The sequence below is a fragment of the Culex quinquefasciatus genome, chromosome 3 (assembly GCF_015732765.1).
Source record: "Culex quinquefasciatus strain JHB chromosome 3, VPISU_Cqui_1.0_pri_paternal, whole genome shotgun sequence".
Taxonomy (NCBI): Eukaryota; Metazoa; Arthropoda; class Insecta; order Diptera; family Culicidae; genus Culex; species Culex quinquefasciatus.
Genome location: NC_051863.1, coordinates 188,576,861 through 188,594,417, shown reverse-complemented (window position 1 = coordinate 188,594,417; position 17,557 = coordinate 188,576,861). Strand labels below are relative to the sequence as shown.

General features: G+C 41.5%; 1 protein-coding gene across 2 annotated transcripts; it reads left to right on the top strand.

The window, feature by feature from the left end:
* The first annotated feature begins 15 nt into the window (after positions 1–15).
* On the top strand, positions 16–17,548 carry LOC6046856 (WD repeat-containing protein 48 homolog). Of its 2 annotated transcripts, none has more exons than XM_038259104.1 (6): positions 16–576; positions 9,984–10,206; positions 10,280–11,337; positions 11,414–11,881; positions 12,221–12,439; positions 16,569–17,548. In XM_038259104.1, exons 1-6 carry the CDS (start codon positions 532–534, stop codon positions 16,662–16,664), a joined length of 2,109 nt encoding a protein of 702 aa, XP_038115032.1. In that variant the 5' UTR covers positions 16–531; the 3' UTR covers positions 16,665–17,548. The 2 variants fall into 2 exon arrangements, with proteins under 2 accessions (XP_038115032.1, XP_038115031.1); XM_038259103.1 differs by having other exon boundaries at positions 12,203–12,439.
* Positions 17,549–17,557: the final 9 nt, after the last annotated feature.

Below are 17,557 nucleotides of genomic sequence, written 5' to 3'. Positions count from 1 at the left end.
AAGAGGAAACGTCAAATTTTTCCTCGCACTTTGTTCGTTCCGTTCGTTCGCCGTCGCGTCGTGCACGTAAACAAATCCGCCTTGATTTTTGTTCCCGATTTCGTGAAAAGTGGCCCATTTTCGCCGGATTCAACCTGTGTCCCAGGTCCAAGCGCCGCGTCAATTCCCGGTCGTGTCCACGGCAGAAAGTCCGTCCCCCGCCGCCGGGGGAGAGTCCGTCGAGCTTCTTTTTTTTCTCTCGAGTGGACTTCACTTTTCTCCAGTGCTTGCGGGAAGAAGAAGAGAGATTGCAATTTGGTTTCGTTTTTTTCTTCTCTTGTGCGGAAAAGTGCAAAATTTTCCTCAGCTGAAGACCGGGTGGGAACGGGTGGCCAATGTGCCGTTTTGTGGTCCGCTGCCGTGGCCGGAAGTTGTGAAGGATTCGAACAACAACAAATAAAATTACGAGTTGTGAAGAATCGACCGGCAGCTGCTTCGTCGGTTTGAGTTCGGTTCCGGGGTCGTGCGGTCCGGACCACCACGGTGACGACCATGCTGACGCACAAGAATAACCAGGGCGGCCGGAAGAAGATGCAGGTAGGTTACGCGGACGGATTGTCGAGGGTGCGTTTCGGGAAGGTGGAATATCGGGGTGTTAATTTTTCATTGATTTCATTCTGCTGAGTTGACTGGTTGGAGATAGGGGAAGTTGACCAATATTCAAGTGTTTCTAAGATTACTTTTTTATGCTTTTGATTTTTCGCAAGTCGGTTTTTGTTAGCTTTGGAATGCTTCTTTATGCTGTTTTGATTTTGATTGGCTGCTTTGCCAAACAAATTTAAGCATTTTTTTTTGTTCGAGAAAATGTAGAAATAGCTGGATGTTATGTTAGCATGACCAGTATGACAAAAAACATTACAGATATTTTAATTAAAAAAAAAAAAAAAACTTTTTCAGACATGTCTATAAAATAGAATTGGCGGCTGATACATACATTTAATGTAAGTTTTAATTCTGGAGTTTTTTTTAAAAAGGTCCAGAATTCTTGATATCGAAAACCTTCATTTTCGATACCCATTCAAAGTTAGTTACAATCAGATTGTTGCAAAGTTGGGTCTTGGTTGGGTCCGTAAGTTCGACAATTTTGAAAAAAGAAAACAACAACTTCCTTGGTCGCTGTGTACCCTTAAAGGTCGAAGATTGTATGCCCTTCCTGATAAAGGGAATTGTAGAACATAGACCGGTTTCGATGTTGGCAGATTCTCCCACGACGTTATTTCGGGTTGATACAAAATTACAACAAAAAAAAATCCACGCAAAAATATGTATTTAGTGACTTGATGATTTTTGCATATTTAAGTTAAGATTAGTTGTATGTAGTTGCGTCTTTCAATTACAAAAAAAAAAATTGGCAATTGACATGAACAAAAAAATGATTTTTCCTCGTATTCGTCATTCTCGCGTTTTTGCGCTTGGCGCGTCGGAAAACTCAGTTTTTATTTTTTTTTTTAATAATTTTTTTTTGAAATGTTAGGCTGTTTTTTCGGATCTCAAGTTATGTTTCCTTGAAAAGCAAACTAATCACCTTTTATTTCATTGTTATCCGAGCATTCGTTGGTGAAGGTTGTCTGAATCAACATGACTCGTCGCGTCCCGGCGCAAAACGCCGGCAATATTGCCCTACCTGCGGCTCAAGCAGGCAAAAAAGTGGGAATTTCCAAAAGGAAGGTTGAGGCCTCAACTGATGGCCAAAAACCGGGAATTTCCAAAAGGAAGGTGCTTTTGGAAGTGACATCGAACAGCAAAAAGACGAAAAAGAGCGACGGTACTGTACCGATGGATGAGGAGGAGGAGAACTCTTCATCGCACGAGGAGCAGCTTTTGAAGAACAACAAGTTCGCTGGACTGCCTGACGAGGACCAGGTAGCGGAAGCAAAGGAGAATGAAGTGAAACAGCGAAAGGAGAAACTGCCTCCTTTTTATGTGCGGCAATCAGCAGCAACGATCGACTTTCGAGCGGGGCTGGTTGAACTCATCAAGTCTGGGAAAGTCCAAGGCAACATTCGTCTGTGTCAGGACGGATTTAAGGTGCTGGTGCAATCCAGGCAGCACTATCAACTGGTCAAGGATTACTTGACCGAAAACGAGGCGGAGTACTTTACCCATGATGTCGTCATGGATAAGCCGTACAAAATCGTCGTCAGAGGTCTGTACGACATGCCAGTGGAGGAATTAGCTGCCGAGCTAAAAGTTTTGAAACTGGATGTGTTGGCCGTGCACAAAATGAGCCGACGCAACAAAGACATCAAGTACCGTGACCAGCTCTACCTGCTGCATTTGGCTAAGGGATCGACGACGCTTCCTGAGCTGAAGGCAATTCGAGCGGTTTTCAACATTATCGTGTCGTGGGAGCGATACCGACCAGTGCATCGTGACGTCACACAATGCTTCAACTGCCTGGGTTTCGGGCACGGAGGTAAGAACTGCCACCTGAAGCGTCGTTGCGCCAAATGTGGTACCGATGCGCACATCACATCCCAGTGCATCCAAGATTCGCTGGTGAAGTGCCTCAACTGCAACGGTGAGCACTCGTCAACCGACCGAAAGTGCCCCAAGAGAGCTGAGTTCGTGAAAATTCGGCAGCAAGCATCGACGAAGAATCAGCCTCAGCGTCGTAGAACTCCTCCAGCCCTGGTGGAGCAAAATTTTCCACCTCTTCAACCGCGACGCCAGGTCCCAAACTTGGCACCGTTGCCGTTGGATCCCAGGAAGAGAGCTGAGATGAATCATCCACGGCCGGGTTCCAGCCAGGAGCCGAGACCGCCACCACCGGGCTTCAGCCAGGAGCCAAGACCAACCCAAGAACCAGCAGTTGAGGAAAATGGTAATGATCTTTACACCTCAACCGAACTCCTCAATATTTTCAAACAGATGTCCGCTGCACTGCGTGGATGCAAAACCAAGACCCAGCAGATTGAAGTGCTGACCTCGTTCGTCATCCAGTATGGATCGTAGGTCCCTCAAGCTGCTGAATTGGAACGCTTGCTCCATTAGGAGGAAGAATTTAGAGCTGGTGGATTTTCTTCGCGAGAAGGAGATCGACGTAGCTGCCATCACGGAAACTCATCTGAAGCCCGGTGAAAAAGTTTATCTGCAAAACTACAAGATCGCGACGCAGCTCGATAGGACCACCTCTGGAGGAGGAGGTGTGCTTGTCGCTGTTCATCGTGATCTCAAGCCACGCCGGCTGCCACACTTTAAGCTGGACATCATCGAGGCCGTTGGAGTGGAAATTCCCACTTCGGTTGGCCCAGTACTCTTCATTGCTGCATACTGCCCACGTCAGGTGAATGCCAGAGATGGTTCAGCAGCAAAACTGAAGAGCGATATCCAGAAGCTGACACGGCGGAGCGCAAAGTACATCATCGCTGGTGACCTCAACGCGAAGCATGAAGTTTGGGGCAACAGCAGGAGGAATCGGAACGGAGTGATTCTGCACAACGATCTGCAAAACGGATACTACAACGTTGTGAGTCCGGATCGTCCAACGAGGGTGGCTCGGTCTGGGAATCACTCAATCATCGACTTCTTCATTACCAATATGGCTGAGAACGTGGCTCATCCTGAGGTGTTTGAAGAGTTGAGTTCTGATCACTATCCGGTGGTTGTGGAGGTTGGAGCTTCCGTTACTCCGCAGCGGCAACCAACCCGGAAAGATTACCACAACGTTGACTGGCAGCAGTTTCAGCAAGTGGTCGACAGCAACATCGACTATGATCAACACCCGGAAACTTCTGCTGATATTGATCGTTCGCTGGAGGTGATCCAGCAGGCTATCAACCAAGCAGAGGCTGCCAACGTTCGGGAGGTTCCTGTTAATTTTAAGGTAACTGATATTGACGTAGATACTAAACACTTGATTAGACTTAGGAATGTTTATAGGAGACAATATCAACGGACTGGGGACTATGACAAAAGATTTCAGTGAACAATTTGAACAAAATCATACAAGACCGACTTGACAATATCAGAAATCAAGAATTTTCAAAACATGTAAGCCAGCTTGGGAATTATTCAAAACCATTTTGGAAACTTTCAAAAGTTCTTAAAAACAAACCAAAGCCTATTCCTCCTCTTATTGTTGAGGATTCTCCTTTGATTACATCCGAGGAAAAGGCAAATGCACTTGGGCTTCATTTTGTTAGTTCACATAATCTTGGCGCTTCCATGACCAGCCGTAAAGAAACATCAGTTGCCAATAGTATTTCAACAATCAATGACTCTACCTTTGAATTTCCTGCAGATTCCCATGTTTCTGGTGAGGAAGTCAAAGTTGCAGTTAAACAAATGAAAAATATGAAAGCTCCAGGCTTTGATAACATTTTAATCTGGTGTTGAAAAAACAGAGTGATCAGTTCTTTCAACATCTAGCCAATATTTTCAATAAATGTTTGCAACTTGGTTACTTCCCCACCAATTGGAAGCTGGGCAAAGTCATACCAATTTTGAAGCCTCAAAAGATCCAACATCGCCAACAAGTTATCGTCCCATTAGTCTTTTGAGTAGTCTGTCCAAACTCTTTGAGAAGGTCATCTATTCAAGGCTTTTGGATTTTACCAACGATAATAATATAATTTTGAACGAGCAGTTTGGCTTCCGAAAGGGACATAATACTGCTCATCAGCTTACGAGAGTAACTAAAATCATCAAGCAGAACAAGCTTGAGTCTAAATCAACTGCTATGGCTTTGTTGGATGTTGAGAAGGCTTTTGACAATGTTTGGCATGATGGTTTGATACATAAACTGTATTTATACGGTTTTCCAATGTATCTTATCAAAATTATCCAGCACTATCTTTCGGAGAGATCGTTCAAGGTTTTTCTGAATGGGATTGCTTCTGGATTATTCAACATTGATGCTGGGGTTCCCCAAGGAAGTATTCTTGGCCCACTTCTGTACAATATTTTTACATCTGATTTGCCTACTCTTCCTGGTAATGGTGTGTTGTCACTTTTTGCTGATGACACTGCCGTTATTTATAAGGGTAAAATAACCAGATATTTAGTTGGCCGTCTTCAGAAGGGTCTTGACGTTCTTTCCGAATACTTTGGCGACTGGAAAATTCGCATAAATGCAGCCAAAACTCAAACCATCATTTTCCACTTTCCAAATCGGCCAGATTTGTCCCAAAGGATGATGTTTTGATTAAAATGAATGATGTTTCGATACCCTGGTCAAAGGAAGTTGTCTATTTAGGTCTCATACTTGACTCGAAACTTTTGTTTCGGCAGCATGTAGATAAAATATTGAACAAGTGCAGCATTCTCATCAGGTGTTTGTATCCTTTAATTAACAGAAAATCAAAGCTATCTTTGAAAAATAAGTTAGCAGTTTACAAACAAATAATTTACCCCGTTATTGAGTATGCAGTACCTGTTTGGGAGTGTTGCGCTAGAACTCATAAATTGAAGCTCCAGCGTGTCCAAAACAAGGTACTCAAAATGGTTTTGAATGTTCCTGGCTGGACAAGATCAAGTGAGGTTCATGAATTAGCAGAAGTAAAAATGTTGGATCAGAAGATTCAAGAAAAATGTTTGAAATTCAGGGAAAAATGTGCTATATCTGAATACCCCTTGATTCAAGGATTGGTTTAGTTTATGGTAAGAATAAGTTAGTTTTAGGTTAGGTTATGTTTTCTTAACATTTTTTTTTCCTCATTGTACCTAGTGTTACAAAAATGATAAATCATATACTTTTAAAGTTATAAAAATGAACAGTGTTTAAATCACGAAAAGCAAACTAAAGCTGAAGAGCCACAGCTGACCACTTATTATGTAAACCAAATGTAATTATTATAAGAAAGATTCAATAAAGTATATTTAATTCAATTCACCTTTTATTTGCGTCCAAGACAGCTAAAATCGATTGAAATGGCACGTAGTTATGAAGGTTCGAAAAATGTGTTTTTTGCAAAAATTACGAAAATTGCCGTTTTTGGGTAAGCCACCTCAACAGCTGATTAATTCACAATTGGGGATAGAGTTTGTGAACGCTTTATGAATCCTTAAGATAAGGAAAAGTTTGAGGAAGTTAACAATAAAAACGGTTTGCTAAATGTGGTCCCAACGTTGTTTTATTTAAAATTTATAAAGAAAACAAGCTCCGATTCATTTCTAATGCAAATTGTAGACATTAAAGCTCGAACTATTTCCTCTCCTTTTCAAGCACCTTTGCATTTTTTGCATTTAAAAACTCCATTTCAGTGTTCATTCGACACTGCATTTTTTCATCCCAACACCAGTCCAAGTATGAACAGGCACATTTAGGGTCAATGGAATAGTCGATAGCCTTCTGCAGCAGCAGCGATGTCCCCTCTGGCACCTTGTTGGACAAATCCTCGATCAGAAGCTGTTCGTTGGCGTTCGCGAACGTTAGTCGGAGCTGTTCGTCGGCAAAGTAATCGCACTTTTCAGCCCAGATAGTAGTTACGGCATCGCGTTTAAAGCATGAAATCGTTGCCGATTTATTGGATTCGGGGAATTCCACATCGTGATAACGTTTTAGTTTACTCCAAACACTTGATTTGCACTTCACTGACAACTTGAATATGAACTCATTCGTGTTGAGGTTAACAAAATTGTATATTCCTAAGCCGATGCAGTCCCTCTCCGGATGGTTGTAGATTAAATTGAACAGATGGGTGGGATCCCCGAATTGTGGTTTAGATAGTTGGACTGGGTCGTAAAGTGCATCAGTAGGTAGATCGGACCACGTGCAATTTGAAGTTTCGGGAAGTGAACAATCACTTATTTGACAGACACCGGAAGCGATTACAGACTGAAACAATGCCGTACTAACTACGAGAACAACGAAACAAACCGACATCTTGTTAACGAGTGAATGGCTGAGGTTGACCAATTGTCTCTGGTATTTATGGACGCATTTGATTATGATTAGGAGTATTAATAATCGGTTTTTAATACCTCATTGTAGAAATAAATTTGGATAGTTTTCAATTCGTAGGGATTATGCTCTTTTGTCGGACGTAACCAAAATATACCTATTTTCGTCAGACACCTATCTTCGGCACATGGGGAGTGAAATAATTAGCAAACGCTATAAAAATTGAATTTGAATTGACACCAGTGATGCCAGGAGGCTTCCTCCGGAAATGCTACTTTTTGTTAGTTGAATCCTCGTCGGTCGAGAATAGGCTTTGGTTTAAGTAAATTTCAAGAAACACCCCGGATTATCGAGCATCATTCCTGGAGGCCCAATAAACCAAATTTCTAGTTTTTGCTATTTGGGTGTTTTTGAAACCGCCTTGAGTCAGGGGTATTAAAAAAACACCCAAAAAGCAAAAACTGAAAATTTGGCTTATTGGACCCACGGGGACGGCTGTCTTATGTCTTATGCACAATGTCACTGAAGCCTAAAAAGAACCAATGTTTTGGTGCCTAGTGTCAAAATTATGGTGAGTAACATGACGAAAAGGGCGCCAAATCGAAAGGATGAAAATATTTTTTTCTTTATTTTTGTTTCGTTAGTTCAAATGAAATCGGGACACATGGGGTGAATTGGAAAGTTATTTTAGCAATGTTTTTGCACAATATTTGAATACTTTTTATTGGTTTCAGTTAGAATAGACACAAAACAATAAAATTAGTTTTGTTAGATTTGAACAGTTGGGATGCTTGGGGAGCGGCCGTGGCTGACTGGTTACGGTGTTCGCTTTGTAAGCGAATGGTCTTGGGTTCGATACCCATCTGCTCCCAACGAGAAAGTATAGGAAATATAAATCTTGAAACTCTGAACATGAACGAAAAATCAAAGTCGCTCGAGTCGGGGTTCGATCCCCCGTCCTTTAGACCGGTAAGCAAAAATGCTAACCACTAGGCCATCGCGACTTGATGAGCTATAACTGGAATTAGGAATACTGTTACTATGAACTATATACGCGCTGGGTCCTTGTCCATTTGACAAGGGTTCGGAAGTTCTAAATAACGTTTGAATCCAATTGATGCAAACGTTCTTCAGGGCGGGGCTTGTCGACAAAGCTGAAACTACCTCGCGCTCGGCTAGCCAGCGTAGAAATGGGTCACCGAAGCTCAGCAGAGCTAACACCTTTCAAATGCCAATGCGAGTTATTTGCATGTATAGAATGTAGATCTAAAAATACATGGAAACAACTCAATTTGTAAGAAGCGGCCGCGTGGTCCCGTTTGGTTGGTCGCACACACACACATTTGAACAATTGGGATGCTTCACCCTTCATTTTGTAGCATTTTTAAGTCTTGTTTAAGAATTTTGAGACTCAATCGAAATTTGCCTTAGTTACAATTATTTTCATTTTTTTAGGTATTTAAAAGTTCAAAAGTTGTGTCCAGATTTGTTCCACTTTCCATTTAGCTAGAGTGCTCATATTTAGCCCAGATGTTAGTTATATAAGTTCAAACAACCCCTGAGTTTCAGGCAGATTGGTGAGCTCTATAACGTCCCTAACTATGGGCTATACCCTGTTCGTGGACTCGTTCTTAACCCCTTCCGCCCAGAGCAAATTCGAGATTTTTTATGTTTTTCCCCATTACTCGTAACTGAATCGACCAAATTGGATGAAATTTTAATGGTTATAAGCTAAAATTCTATATAAACTAACGCAGGATGAACCAGGTTGAAAAAATGCATGGTTGCAGAGGAATTTAATTTTGAAGACAAAAATTAGTGGTGCTCTGGAGTAACCATGGGCGTTAGAGGGTTAAGGTTTCCCATCAACTTGGTTGAGCTCACATATTGGTTTAACCGCCGCAAATTGTAGATTTAAATTAACATGATGATGATCTGTTGTAAGACATAGACCATTTTGGTCGAAAATGAGTTGATAATGACGTTTTGTTATACTTAACAAACACTTCAAGATGCTTTAACCCGATTTTGGAAACTCGCTTCCGTTTCCCAGATATCGCAATACACACTTGTGACATAGACCAATTTATCATCAAAATGATTGTGCGCACTTGTGACACGTCATACATGTTGTTGGAAAATGTGGAAAATTTTTCTTGTTTTTCACAAATTTATGTACACACATACTTTCTAAAGGCAATGCAACCTTTGGTTATAAAAATATACTGATTAAGTCGATTAAACCATTGATTTGAGCTTATTTTAGTTTGTATGGGAATTCTGTGCACACTTGTGACACGTAGTACAATTTTACTTTCGAAACACACTTGTGACACGTGCTTTTCAGATTTTTGTTTACATTATTTACTGTATCTTTTAACTGGTGTAACAAAATTAGTTGAAACTTGGAGCGTTTGTTAAGCGATAGTATACGAACCGATTGCTTCAAAAAGTTTGGCTCTATCATTCATAGTTTTGAAATTATTTACCAACAAACTTTAAAAATCGATTTTCTCGAAAAGTACTAAATGGTCTTTGTCACAAGATAGCACATAACTGACGATATCTAGCAAAACAATGCAAAAGGGCCGTTGTGGATTTGTAAACAAAGAGTGTGTCCTGCTTACGCTAGAGGATGTTTACATTTGACATGAAAGGTACACACTCTTTGTTTACAAACTCATAACGGCCCTTTGGCATTGTTTTGCTAGATATATTGTTGTTGGCGGCATTGTTGGTTTATTTTAATAAAAAGAATCATTCTGAGCAGCCACAGGATTTTTTCAAAAAAAAAAAATTAAAATGAGATTTATTATAAAATAAAATAAACAAGATTTATTATATTTTGATTTGTGACCCTCTGAAATGTTATTCCCGAAACAGCGCCACCAAACATTTGGTGGCAGCTTCAGCAAGCTACGTCAGTATCACGGGCCTGATTGGATCTTTAAAAAAAAACTCCAGATTCAGACGTCACCGCTTAGAGTAGGATGGGAATGGGTATATTTCCCTTAGTTTTTTGAACGTCTCGAAAGAAAAAAAATACCCCAAATTTGTTCGGCTTGTAATAGATCATCTCTCTCTTTCTCTCCCTCTGCAGGTGTCCTTCGTGATCCGGGACGCCGAGGAGAAGCGCCACCGCAACGGCGTCAACGCGCTCCAGCTCGATCCGGTCAACGGGCGGCTCTACTCGGCCGGTCGCGACGCCATCATCCGGGTGTGGAACTCGACGCAGACCAGCTCCCAGGAGCCGTACATCCAGAGCATGGAACACCACAACGACTGGGTCAACGACATCGTGCTGTGCTGCGGCGGCCGAAACTGTACGGGGGTGCCTCATCGATGGGAGTTGTTCGCGTCGTACTAAATGAGTGTTTTTTTTTTGCTTGCTTTCAGTGATCAGTGCCAGTTGCGACACCACGGTCAAGGTGTGGAACGCCCACAAGGGTTTCTGCATGTCGACGCTGCGAACCCACCGGGACTACGTGCAGGCGTTGGCCTACGCCAAGGACCGGGAGCAGGTCGCTAGCGCCGGGCTGGACAAGGCCATCTTCCTGTGGGACGTGAACACGTTGACGGCGTTGACCGCGTCGAACAACACCGTGACGACGTCGAGCATTACCGGCTCGAAGGACTCGATCTACAGCCTGGCGATGAACCCGTCCGGGACGATCATCGTGAGTGGTTCCACCGAGAACACGTTGCGCATTTGGGACCCGCGGACGTGCAACAAAATTGCCAAACTCAAGGGTCACACGGAGAACGTCAAGGCTCTGGTCGTGTCCGAGGACGGTACGCAGGTCGTGTCGGGTAGCTCGGACGGCAAGATCAAACTGTGGAGCATCGGCCAGCAGCGCTGCATTCAGACGATTTCGGTCCACTCGGAGGGCGTGTGGGCGCTGCTGATGACGGACAACTTTTCGCACGTAATCTCCGGCAGCCGGGACAAGAAGATCGTCATGACGGAACTGCGCAACCCAACGAACAGTGTGCTGATCTGCGAGGAGCGGGCACCGGTGTTGAGCCTCTGCTACAACATTGACCAAACGGGGATCTGGGCCACCACGTGGAACAGTGACGTGCGCTGCTGGAAGTTGAACAAAACGGACAAACTGAGCAACTACAGCTACAGCAGCAACAGCAGTATTAACAGCGGAGGAGGCGGCGATGGGACGCCGGTGACCAACTCGGCGTCCAACGCAACGCCGGCAAGTACCGGAAAGGGTTACGAGGTGGCGTGCATTAAGGGAGGGGCGGCGATCAAAAAGTACCACGTGTTGAACGATAAGCGGTTCATGCTGACGAAGGACAGCGAGCAGAACGTGGCGATCTACGACGTGCTGAAGGTGAAGAAGGTCGAGGATTTGGGCAAGGTGGACTACGAGGAGGAGATTAAGAAGCGCAGCCAGCGGGTGCACGTGCCGAACTGGTTCACGGTGGACCTGAAGACGGGGGTAGGCTTTTGAAATGATTCTGTTTAGATCTTTTTTTTTACCTAATTTCGGTTCTGTTACCACCACCACCCTCCAGATGCCCACGATCGTGCTCGGCCAGGACGAGGTGGACTGCTTCGCGGCGTGGGTCTCCGCCGAAGCCGGCCTGCCCGAGCATGCCGAGTCCGGGTCCGATCCCAAGGTCAACTACGGCAGTCTGCTGCTGCAAGCCCTGCTCGAGTACTGGAAGCCTCCGCCGCCGCACCACCACCTGCAGGGCGGCGTCCCGGACATGGAGAACGGCTGCGACGGGGACATCCGCGGGAACGAGTACTTTATCGTGCCCAAACACACGCCCATCATCTTCAGCGAGGTCGGCGGCCGGAACGTGTGCCGGCTGCTGGTGAAGGATGCCGCCGGTGAAACCGAGAGTGCCCTGCTCAGCGAAACCGTGCCGTCCTGGGTCACGAACGTCGTCATTGAGCGGACCATCCCCAAGTTCATCAAGCTGCCGTTCTACCTGCTGGCGCATCCGTCCATGCTGAAGCAGGACCGCAGTAAAAAGGTGAGCTCGCTCTCGAGAAATGGTAGAGAATTTAGAATCATTTTTTGCCATCATCGTATCATCAAACGAAAAACTAGCAAACGAACCTCCTGATCGCAAACGGACACTTCCTTTCTGCCCATTTGATTTTTCTCAACTTCCGTTTGTTCCATTGTTCCGTTGTGTGATTCTTCTTTTTCTCGTTTTGTGTGTGCGCCATCCCCATTTTGTTTCGTTCTTTCTTTCCCCGTTTCTCTTCTCTTCTGCCACCCTCCCCCTCTCTTTCTTTCTCTCTCTCTTTCTCTCTCTCTCTTCTTTCTTTTTCCCATTTATCTTGAAAAGCTTGATTTAATCAACCAGGAACGGCTGATCGCGAACGAGTTCATCCAGTGCCGGAAGGTGTGCGAGCACGTGCTGGAGAAGGTCCTCGGGGCGGACCTGCCCGGAGGTGGGGGCGGCAGTAGCACCGGTGGCGGGGGCAACTCCAACTCGTCCCAGAACAACAGCCAAAGCGACGCCAACTCCGAGGGCAGCCAGGTGCCGGCCGAGGAGCGGATCGAGCTGCTGTGCAACGATGTGGTGAGTTCATGCTTTAGGCAGAGCAAAACATCTGGGTCAATTTTGAGAGTTGAAGTTCTTTTATGTGGGATTTTTTTTGAAAAAAATGTAGGGGGACAGGGGGTAATATGCACCCCCTAAGGGAAAACTGTGATTTCTTAACCATAACAGCATTTCTGTAAAAGAATTTCGTTAGATGTTCATAAATAACTATTATTCAACGTTATCCAAGTGAAAAAAGTCATTAAAAACCTCAAAATTGTTTAAAAATAACAGATTTCTAAAAATATTTTTGATTACTTTCATTGGGGCAAAATGCACTACAACAACGGGGCAAAATGCACCGCAACAATGGGGCAAAATGCACCGGGTAAAAGCAGTTTTCACTAGTCACCACTAGGTGACACCGCTGTTTTTACAAAGGAGCTTCACAGCAGTGCATTTTGCCCCGACCACGCTTTTTGCAGAAAATTTAATTAAAAGTGCATTTTTTGATGTTTTTGGACTCCTCTATCTTCAGAATAATGAAGAATATGGCAAAAAATATATACCTCAACACTTAAAATAACAATAAATGCTTTTTAAATTGTCAAAAATCATAATGAAAGTTCAATGAAAATTAAATGAAAACACAACATTTTACAGTTTTGCAAATAACTTAAGCTGTTTTATACCACGATGCTCACATTTTTCCAGCATGGTTTAGCAGGGTTAAGCTTCCAATTTCTATGATTTTTCCCCCGGAAAATTCTTCCAAATACCGAGAAAAGCAGGGGGTGCATTTTGCCCCGGGGGTGCATATTACCCCCTCTCCCCCTATGGTGAAAGGTAGGGTTAGTGAAATTTCACGATTTCGCGGACAGCGTGAAATCCGCGAAATTTGGCTTTTTCTGCGAAATTCCGTGAAATTTTGTGTTTGTGGGGATTGGTAACGATATTTCTTAAAATAATTTATCAGACTCAAATAGGAATGAAAATAATCTTATGAATTACTGTAGGATTAAGCAAATGAATACCCTGGTTCAATTACTAATACAGGGTTAGTGATTTTTGAAGATTTCGTTGACGGCGAGAAATTCGTGAAATTTATCAATTTCCTCAAATCATTTTTTAAAATAACAACATAATAAATATATCATCCATAAAGACTGTTTATGTAAAATTTATTAGTTTTCAATTGAAAAGCATGATATGTACCATTTGTAGAATTGCCCAGTTTCTTTTAGAAACTAACTAAATTTAGTAATATCTTCGTTCGCTGCAATAAAAATTTTACTGCTATTTTATTTGAAACAAAAAAAAAATAAAATAAATAAAAATGAAGAGTATTTCTTTAAAACTGTTAAAAACATTTCAGATTCTTTCTGAGTCCTAACGATATTTGCTTATTTGGGTGGATGATTCCCGTGAAAGTTAGAAAATACTACTTTTTATGTTTTCTGTTCTCATTTTCAATAATTATGTTGAATTTGTTACAGATTACATTATTTTTGCCTTTTGATTTTAAATTAAGTTTGTGATAAGTGAGATGAAAACCTTTAAAAATATTTTTTATGTGCTAAACTGCCGTTCTACGCATAACTGTCCCATGTCATTTTTGGACGATTCTGACTTAATTTTACGTATATTTTCAGAAAAACACATAAAATCTAATACTTTGTTCAGAAAATCATTGAAAACAACATCAAGTCTGTTTGTCCCATCGTTGAACTTCTTCGCATAAGTGTCCCACCAAGTATTTTCTATCACGAAATCATGAGTTTTAAAGAGCATTTCATCTTGTGTACCTGTTTAGCTGTAAGAGGATTACAAATAAGGGTGATAAAATGTTAACCGGGGTGATTAGGGACATACAGGGCGAATAGGGACCCACGGGACAATTATGCGTAGAAACACAGAAATCGATCGAAAAATTTCAATCGCGTTTTTCTCAGTTGCCCTTTTTTGAACATGGGAAAATTATGCGTAGAACGACAGTAAATGTCGCAGAAAATTCAAATTATTTTACTCTTTTTGGCTGGACAAGATTGTTAAATCTTGCTTTGATATGAAAATTAATAAAATGTAAAATGATAAAACAGAAGCAAATGCGCGAAAACTTTTTAGCAGTGAAGCAGTTCTGTAAATGAGAATACGCACGCCCTACATTTTGTTTCAAAAAATATATAGAGCTCATCCATAAAACAGGTGGAAACTTTTTTGATAATTTGGAGGATTTTTTGTCACGTTCAAATTCAGTGTAGATTTTTTAGTTTATCGAAGAATAACATATAATTACGCATAAAAAGTAGTTTTCGTGATTTAAACATTTAATTTTCAGAGTTATTTTAACTTTTTTCACGTTCCGCGAAATTTGCGTGAAATTCGGTGTTTTGAAATTGAGGTCCCCGTGAAATTTGCAATTTTCGAGCGTGAAAAATCACTAAGCCTAGTGAAAGGCAACATTTTCATTTCTTTCCAGGCAGTTAATGTTAATTGTGTGGAAATTTCGTCAAGAGTCAAATTCAGATATGAAATTTAACGCTCTACAATTTTGTCAAAGAGTGAAAAGCGATTCGACAAAATTGTCATTTTTTGTTTTGGGCTGTTGAGTTCAAAGATAACCACAAAAAATGCTCTCAGGTGATTTGAAAATTGTAAATCCAAGATAGCAAATATTGACAAAATGCATTTGGTATTGGAACACGCACTAACCACTTAAATTTTACTAAAAATAGGGGAAGAATATTTAGACAAGGCCAAATTGTTTATCTCCAAAGTTTGTATAGAGAATTAGCGCGGTTCGTCGTTGTTACATACAAGTAAAAGTTGGATGCAATATGTAGGAGCAGCTAACAACACTAATTCTCCATAGAAACTTTGGAGAAAAAAACCATTCAGCCCTGGCTAAATATTTTTGAAAAGTTCAAAGTGCACGTGTTTCTGGGAACCCCAAACTTCATGCTTCTCCTCGAGTTGATGGTGAGATCAAATTTAGGATGATCGAGTCTTCGAATAATTAAGCCTGCACTGAGTAGTTATGTCGATTTTGGCAATTTGCATCGGCTGGCCAAGGATTGATACCTAAGAGCATGCAATGGCACTGATCGTGTTGCGTGCTCTTCGGTTGACGTCCAGGTAAGGAACATCCTAGAAGGAGCGCAACAATCTACATCCGTAGTTCTGCTAGATCATCCGAATTATCTTGATCAGAACAGTATATATGAGATAACTGTTACATCTCTGGAAGAAGAGGACGAAGATAAAATTGAAGAACTTGATAATTTAAGATCAAAATTTTCCGCTAAATATTTGAAACATAGACAGAAAACGATAGAAAAAAGGCACGGTAACAATTATTGAAATATAGCCAGACAAGTGATTTAAAACCCTGTAATCTTTCCTCTTCCACTATCCACCTTGAAAAGATGAATGCACAATGGTGTAAAGTCTCTATAATAAACAAAAAAAAAAAGATATTTTGCACAACCTGGAAATTTCTGAAAAGTTGGCATTTTATGTCTTCTAAAACATAAATAAAAAAAAAAACAGTGTTTTTTTTTTTGCAAATCAATTTTAGTGACACAAAGTTAAATTAAAAATCATGAAACATTTTTTTATCTTGTATCATTTTTTTTAGAGTTGTTTTTATCTAAACCTACAACTTTGCCGAAGACACCAAATCAATCAAAAAATTTCTTCAAAAGATGCAGATTTTTTAATTTTCATATACACTCAACCCCCGGTGTTTGGTCACTTTTTCGTTTGATACTTTTTTAGTTTGTATCCCGTTGGTTGGTCAAAGTCAAACTAAAAAGCTTACGCACACTATCACACTATGTGCGAACTCCGTGTAAAAAGGGTGTCAAACTAAAAAATGACTCCGTTCGTTTGACAACAGCTGGTGTCAAACCATCGGGGTTTGAGTGTATCATTTGCAACGGCCTAAATTATTTTGTATTAGACAAAGCGTGGGAAGGGAAGGGGGAATTAACAAAAAAAGAGCAATTCCAGCCCAAAACAGTAATTTAGTAGGTACTCTGAGTCTCACTTATAGAAATGGTCAAAAACCACCGAAAAATGGCTAAAATTGAATATGATTCGTTGAAATAAACTAAAGTGGTTAAAATCACAACCTTATTAAAAAAAACCTTTTCTCCCACTTCCACAGATCTGCGACCCCAACATGGACCTCCGAACGGTGCGGCACTTTATCTGGAAGCAGTCGTCCGATCTGACGTTCCACTATCGAACAAAGTCAAATTAGGTTTAGAGCCAAGGCAAGTAAAGGTAAATCACTGCGTACACGCTCACGACGTACGTGTATGTTTGTGCATTCAAGTTCTGTTACTGCTGGCAAAACTTCGAAGAAGAAGAAGAATAAGAAGAAGAAGAAGGAGGCATTATTAGCGGAAACGCTAGGACCGGTTGTAGATATTTCCCTAATTAGCCCCCCTCCCCCCCCTGGCTGGATCTTCTGCAGAGTGTGATTGATTGTGACGAAGAATTTTCGCGAGATTCGAGAGTGACTGCGTGACGTCTGCGTTTAGAGTTTAGTACTGTTGCTAGATTTTTATTTAACTATTTATACACTGTGAACAATTTTAATCCTGATGCTTTGAATTCCTAGTGCGCCCACACTCTGTTCGATACCCTTTAAATAGTGTTTGAATGCAATTATATTTTTTAGTTGACTCGCATTTAATTCGTTTGCTACTAGAGGAACTGATCGATCGATCGGAGCTGTGCTGTTGAAGGGGCAAACAAAACAGAGAAAAACAAACCCAGTAACGAGAAATCATTAAATTGCCAATCTGTTTAGGGAAAGCAACCAACAGAACAACAACAAAAACATAACGATTGCAGCTTAGATAAGATATAGAATGAAAAAAAGTAAACCTAACGATAGCCGAGCTCAGAGAGTGAAAAGCTGTTGAAGCTTGATTTAATTGAAAATAAAAAAAAAAGTGTAATAGCAAGCATCTATCTGAAGGGGGTAGATGGAAAACAGATGCAAAAAAAAAAAAGCCGGATGGAAGCGTCGAGCAAAGAACGAAACTTTCACCCATCTAGCAGTGTCAGAAACTATGAGATAAAATGAAAGAAAAAGTATATAAATATATCCTTATGAATCAATCAAACAAAATCGAATGACATTGT